Source organism: Cyprinodon variegatus, unplaced genomic scaffold (genome assembly GCF_000732505.1).
Source record: "Cyprinodon variegatus isolate N-32 unplaced genomic scaffold, C_variegatus-1.0 Scaffold458, whole genome shotgun sequence".
Taxonomy (NCBI): domain Eukaryota; kingdom Metazoa; phylum Chordata; class Actinopteri; order Cyprinodontiformes; family Cyprinodontidae; genus Cyprinodon; species Cyprinodon variegatus.
In genome coordinates this window covers 351,470-358,799 of record NW_015150911.1, presented here as the reverse complement: position 1 = coordinate 358,799, position 7,330 = coordinate 351,470, and the positions used below count along the sequence as shown (strand labels likewise).

General features: G+C 39.7%; 1 protein-coding gene across 5 annotated transcripts in view; it reads right to left on the bottom strand.

The window, feature by feature from the left end:
• ehbp1 (EH domain binding protein 1) overlaps positions 1-7,330 on the bottom strand; it is a 183,162-nt gene that overhangs the window by 132,640 nt on the left and 43,192 nt on the right. For all 5 annotated transcript variants that reach the window (XM_015389429.1, XM_015389428.1, XM_015389431.1 and 2 more), the window contains exon 6: positions 2,021-2,202. In XM_015389429.1, coding sequence (XP_015244915.1) covers positions 2,021-2,202 — 182 coding nt within the window. The remainder of the gene's footprint in view (positions 1-2,020; positions 2,203-7,330) is intronic.

Genomic DNA, 7,330 nt, shown 5'->3' with positions numbered 1-7,330 from the left:
CGGGCCGTATACGGCCCGGGGGCCGTAGTATGCCCATGTCTGGGTTAGACTGATGTTAAAATAATTGATATATTAGCATGGGCCTTAGAGACCTGATCAGGGCCTGCAATCGAACATGGCAGATTTACATTCCAGCTCATTTACATCAATGAGTTTCTCTAAACTATCAAAGTGTTTTTGTTTGTTTTTTTGGTTTGTCTTTTATGTCTTTGAAAGACTTGGCTTCTCCAGCTGCCTGTACCTCTTTGTCATTTGACCTGATCTGCACCATTCTGAGATATTCCCAGAAAGTTTTTCATTTGCTTGAGATCTTAATAGAAAGTAGCTAAAACACAAGCTATTAAATATTACAATGTTTAAATTTAAAGGTGCTACTTCTACAGTGTCGCTATCTATGGGCGAAATACGGGCGTTGAAATGAACATATTACACGTCCAGTGCAAGTAAAAGTTTACTGTTCAAAACTGGAAGCTGTGATATGCGTAGCATGTGCTTGTGGCTTTGCTGGGCTTACGTGCTGTTACGCGTCCGGTGTATTTAGTGATTTAGACAAAGGTTGGTAGAAGACTAGATATATATTAAAGCGGTAGGGAAACGGCTGTTCCAACAGCTGCATTTCAGAATTCTCCCGAGTGGTGCAGGACTTTACGCGAGTGAATAAAGTAAATGTGATTGGTTGTTTATAAAAAGGGGCGGGATTGTTGTGGCGGAAGGTTTGCAAGCAAGTTTGATTGTAGCCGCTGTCTTGGAAGCATCATGCTAACCAGTTAGCAACTTAGTGCTAGTAGCTTCCCAATGGGAAATTCCATTGGGAACAAGTAGCACTAAATTGGTGACTTAGAAACGACACTGTCAAGGAACGCTATGGACAGAGGAAACATGCAAGAGGAGGAGAGTTTAGTGTCGGAGGTCGTGGATGAGTCTCCTCCGTCATCCATTTTTTATTTAGAGTAGGAAAGCGGGATGAAGTTGTTGTGGAAGAGGACGCCAGGGCAGCAGAAGCTTGGTTTGGTGTAGAAGGCTTACAGCCGTACATGTTTGAGCCCTTGCCTCGCAACACTGCCAGTTCTGTTAGCTCTACGCCTGCTGAAGACACAGACGTCCATCCCCGTGAACACGTAAATCCACATGAAAGTAAATGATTCTTATTTTTTATTTCAACCGTTGAAATATGTGTCACAGTTAAAAAACAGATGCTGCACAGTGTTCGAAAGTGGAGGTTGCTGAGTCTCTAAGCATATATATATGGCAATGATTTTAAATAACTGGACTCTGTATCAGTAAAAATCTAATCCTAAATGACAGGATCCTGATTGTGACGTTCCTAAAATGAAGCACGTAAAGGTAATGGGTCAGTCTATGTGAATTTATTGACTAGTGAAAGACATCTTCTATTAAGGACGCTTCAATGTGACATTTTTCTTATTTTACTCCCTTCATTTCTACAACCATGGGTTAGAAACATCTAAAAACTTCCAATCCACTCCAAGCCTTTTAGCCTTTTTGACCGAACCCGATCCTCTCCTCTCAGACTGCTTCTCAACCATCCTTACATGATTCCTGGTATTTTATGGAGCCTTCTAACCCTCCCCTCCATCTCCTGATATCACTGCTCCATCATAATTGCTGTATTTTTCTCTCTCTTTCCCCTTTGTGTTTGGTATTTCCCAGGCTCACAGGCTCATTTGAACTGGTGTGATGGGGTTTGTTTGTGTGTGGCCGACATCATTCCCAGAAGGGTTAACAAGGGTTACGCGCCATCGACCCGCCGTCCGCGACACAACAAAGGCCTCGGCGCTGCGCTCCAATGCAGGGGGAAGGGGGATGTTTAAAATGAAGAAAGTTTACAATAAAGGCTGTCATATTTTGATGAATAACAAACAGGCAAACAGACTGAGAGTTTCTTACACAATAAAACCTCAAGCAGAGGATTTTAAACAGAACCTGGAAGCCATAAGAACAGGAGTGTGTTTTTTTTAGATCTTTGGAATATTAACACAGCCGTTTTTACGGTACTCACGTGGCCTTTCCCTCCCGCAGAAAGATGCAGGAGAGGGAGAACTGCAGCGTTGCCGACACCACCTTCTTCGACAACGGCTTAAATTTGAGTTTGACGTCAGTCTGGGTGGGCATAGGACTGGCATACTGCTTCATGTTTATACTGCTGGTGGCTAATGCCTTCCGCCGTCCTGAGGGAGATTCCTGCAGAAAAAGAAGTTGAACACTACATTAGATTTAGGACAAAAGTCAACATTTTTCAATGTCACATTGAGACATTCAACAAACGCTCTTTTGGTGCAGGTTATATATTTACATAAAGACCAGTACTGTATTTACAGAAAGAAGCAAATATCTTTATGGAGGAGCCTACGCTATGCTAGTGAGGGGCTCTGTAAGGCTGCTACAGGAGTAAAGAAGAGCAGACAGTAGCAGATTAATCATGGTTAATCATTAACTGGAGTATAGAGACTCTAAAACATACCTTTAGTTGACAATGCAACCTACTTAGAGCAGTAATTATAGCAAAATAAAAAAAATAAAAAATCTAAATAGTTTGCATTTAAGATTAAACATGTTTTTGTCCGTCAATATGATCTCTCCAGAACTTCTCAAGTGGAAAAGATTTGGTTTCCCCTAGTTTAAATTCTGTTAAAAAAAATTTCAACAATTCAAAGTTTTCATTATTTCTCTTATCTGAAGCTTCATTTACTTAAATGTCCTTGACTCCAATTGCCAATAAAAGCTCTTTCAAAGGCAAAAAACAAAAAACCCTAATGTCAGTGGAGTTGATACCTGAATCTACTGTAGTACCTTCGTTTTATCCCTTTTCCTCATTGGTGGATGGGAAACCTAACCCTAAGAACGATGGATTTAATATAAATTCATTAAAATCCTGTCTGAAATTCGGAACTGACCTCAGGTTTTATGGCATTGATTGTAAACATGGCGGCACCCTGCCCTAAGAAAAAAACAAAAAGGCCACTTGTGTCAACCAACAAAATAGAGTCCTCACATTATTTTCAATTCATTAAAACTCAACTGCAGACCCCCGACCTGACCGAGAAGCTTGTCGGAGACACATGAATTTGGTTTCGTCCAGACTGGGAGCAGCCGGGAGTATATCTTAAATCAAATAGGAAATTATTAATGTACCACAAGGGATTTTAAGTGCTTTGGAGGCATTACTACTGCTGGTGAGTCCAGGGATTTGTCCAGCAGACCGTTAATATGGAGAAAATTCCCAATGTCAGTTGGTTCGGTTTTCTTTTCAACAGATATATTTAAAAGCAGGGCGAACAACATCATGTAGTTTCAACCGATTGTTTCAGAGGCTGTTATGCTCCAACACTGAGGTGAATGAAAAGGAAAAAACATCAAGAAGAAAGCTGATCCCATCGGTTGGTCAGGACTAAACGCTTATCAACCTATGTAAAAAGTAAAATAAACAGTGTGTATAAGTACATGTTTATAATGTTAATCTTGTTGTTTGTAAGTTTGTTGTGTCCTGAAAGAGAAAATTAAATAAATATATTGGGGAAAAAATAAATAAACACTTTGTTCCAGAACTGGTAGAAACTAAAACAGATGAGAATGTTCCTAGCTTTTCTCGGCCCTCTGTTTGATAAAATGTGCCTTAAGTCTGGAAATAAACACTGTAAGTGAATACCACTGACAAGAAGAGAAAACACCAGATTTATTTTGCCTTCTCTCCACCAAATGCTTTGAGTAGAAAGCACACATTTCTTCTCTAAATGTCTGTATCCAGCAGATCTCCGTTGGGCGGCTGTCTAAAAAACAGCACCCAACTACTCTGGCAGATCCAGATGCTGGTTCTGCAGCGCAGTAAAACACCGCCATGTCTCAGCTGTGGATCGAGCTCTGAGTATTCCTCCTCTCGTGTGCACAACAGCAGGCAAGGCAGGGCGGCTAGCTCTCTTTCACAGCACACCAGTTCCAGAGCACATATACATATAGACGTACAGTCTGCCACCTGTGCCAGATAAACTGATACCAGCTCTTTACGTTGGCCGTTTCCTGATGTCTTCACACACAAAACCCCACACTCAGCTCAGACGCTTTGGCACTGTGGGGGAAAAACTCAATCTCAGCCTTATCGCCTTGGACTGCAGGTTATTTATTCACACACATATACACACAGAGAGGCCTATCCACACAGAACTTGTATCAGTTCCGAGTGGTAAAGCGTTTGGTAATAAGGTGATAAACTATTCAAGCTACAAACGGAGATTATAAATCCACAGGTCAGCTATAAAGTTCCTTCACTGGATGTGAAGAGGTAGAGAGGCCTGCTTTGTATGCCACTTTGATATCAGGTATTAAAATAGACAGAAACTAAAGGTTTCTACCATCCCATACTTTTTTGACTCAAATTTATACTTTTTTCTTCAATTTCTGGCTTATTTTCAAATATAAATATGGAAATTCCGGACAAATATTCTACAGATTTGTGTACAGAGGTTGATTGTTTTATGTAGTTTAGGATTTCTTTTTTTTTTTAGCAATTATTGCTAAAATGTTAAACTGGGCAAGATTTATAAACATGTCAGAATAATAATAATTTGTTAGGAGCATTACTGACATTTTTTTGTTGGCTTTCATTTTGTTATTATCAATAACTAAATAATATGGTATTGAGTAAAATTAAGAAATGGATATTGTTGAACAGGATTTGGAAACATAGTCCAAACCATGGTTGAAGAGGACAAAAAGTGGGAAAATAAACAAATTCTAAGACAAACCAAAAAATAATTTTTAAAGATAAAAAAAAGAAAATACAGGAAAAACACCTGGAAATATTTTTGAGTTTTGTTTTCTTTTTTCATACTTATCCAGAGCTGTAAATATCTATATCATATTCTGTGTTGGATCTCGATATTTGGAAGCTTAATGGTTATATGTACAATATTTATCTTGAGTTGTTTTTCTTTTTATAAAGTGAAAAAGAATAATAATAATTATAAAAAAAAAAAAAAAAAAAAAAAGAAACTCCTTTGAATCCAAGCTTTGTCCCAAATGTGACACCGGCACATTTGTTAACAAACACTACGAGATTAACATGAGAAATGAAAAGTAAAACTTTGACACAACATAGATATAAACAATATAGTTTCCTTTTGAAAAGATTTCCATATTTTTAAGCTCTGGATACCGAGCCCCAAACAGCATTTAAATAACGACAAAAGTCACAAACCTCAGAAAGTAAAGAACCAGAAGAAGTTGATTAAATACTGACTTTTTCACTGCTTTGAGGAGTGAGAGAAAAAACTTCAAACATGTTTACATTTCCTATAAAAGCTTTTAAGGCTTCCTGGCATCAAGAAGTTCATTCAACACTCCCTTCCTTCCATTTTCTCCATCTTCTTCAACAGACCATCTAATCTGACCTTCTGCACCGTCCATCTCTCCCATCTCTGCCTGCTCTTCTTCTCCACCTGTCACCATGCTCAAACCAGTGATTAAATAAAAAAAAAGAAGAACCAAACCAACTCACTAGCGAGGCCACTTGACATTTGGTGCTGACATTTGAGCCTTGCCTTTTTCGCCATGAAAACATCGTATCAGCGCCTGTCCAAAATAGCAGAAGTGGATAAGAAGGAGGAGGAAAACTCTCCCTTCACCTCTTATTTCCCTGCACATTACACCCTATGCTATTATACTAAGCTAATAGCACATGCAGATTTTTTTATGAATGAATTTGTTAAATGTGGGAAACATTTAAGAAGAGGGGATTTGGAAAAGCAGTTTGGCGCGACAAAATGAGGAGGGATGTGGAGAAAAAGGAAATCAGTTAAGGATATGCAAATACTCCAGCAGAGGAACCGAATAACTATTTCAACAGATTTGGGTCGTGGAAATTTTCTCAGTTTCTCCTGGATGCTACTTGTCAATCAGTGTCTGTTTGAGAGGTGTGGGAAGTAACAAGGATTAGGGCCACTAGGAGGATGTGACAACATGTAAAATGAAAGGAAGGACAATACAAAAGTTTCATTTATTACATAAAGAATAGGACTATCAATATGCTCCTACTCTGAGCCAACAGAAGGACTTTAAGAGTAATATAAACAGTGTGTGAAGCAGAGGGAGTGAGGATAGCTCTTTGACGCCCCCTAGCTACAACTCTTTATAAATGCACTCTGCCACTAAAGGTCAAGGCTTCAAATGTAGGAAAAAGGAAAGTTATATCAGTGAACTAAACTACCAGGCTTCAAACCTGCCTGCTGCTGCTGCTGTTCACCGTCGCTTTTCTTTACAAGTGGCTTCTATAGAGGTGTGTGTGCGCTGAGGTGGACTGTGCTTTAGAGTACCGGTTCTGCCCTTTTTCCTCCCTAGTGCCAGCTGGTCCTGGATCGATCCACAGATGCTCCCCTGGTGGGGGGGCAGGGGTCAGGGCAGGAGGGTGCCCGGGGGTCCTGCTGAATCCCTCTACCCTAAAATGCCAATGGGACGCGCTGGAGAAAAGGAGGGGAAGGGACCCCTTTGTGGCTGAGAGATGGATTAATTAGGCTGAGTGCTAAGAGAACGAGGCTTTTGTTTAGACCTGAGCTCTCTCACACACACACACACACACACACACACACTCTAACAGTTGGACACTGTTAGCGCATGATCAACAAAAAGATTAAGTAGCCAATGCACATCAATCAATGATCGGCGTTTTAACAAAGGTCACTTCATCTCCAATGATCTCTGATCAACTTATATATATATATTACTTTAATGTCATAGAAGTACGACTCCACATTACAGGTGTTGCCCAACTGCTTTTTTTAATAAAGCGATCTGAAGTTGAATGTGTTGTTGACGAAGACAGAAGATTAAACCATGGCTCTGTTATTACAGGGCTGATAAGTGACGAACCACTGGTTTCACATCAAGCAGATGATAATCTCACTTAAGCCTGTTGCTACCATAAAACAAAACACTGCTGAACTGCAGAAGAAGGGACAGGATGAGGTCAACTAACCTCCAAACACAGTAGATTAGGGCAACGGCTCGAGGAAAAACGGTTAAGGAGATTTTTCCCATACGGCGTTCAAACTTTTCCACATTAAAAACGATAAACCTACACCTTTTTTTTTATTAGGGTTTATTTGAAGGAGTCGGTTATAAAACAACATCCCAAGATTTGTTGCAAAACAGGAGGGGATAAAGCAAAAGCTAGCTAAAAACGACAGCGCAGGGCAGGAGAACATTAATCAGAGCAGAAGCCGATGCAGCCATGATACCTCAGAAGCTCCAGATATCCAAAACAAAAAAAAATAAAAGTAAAAACTAGTAGGGTTATTGGTTTTTAAATAGTTTTTTTTTT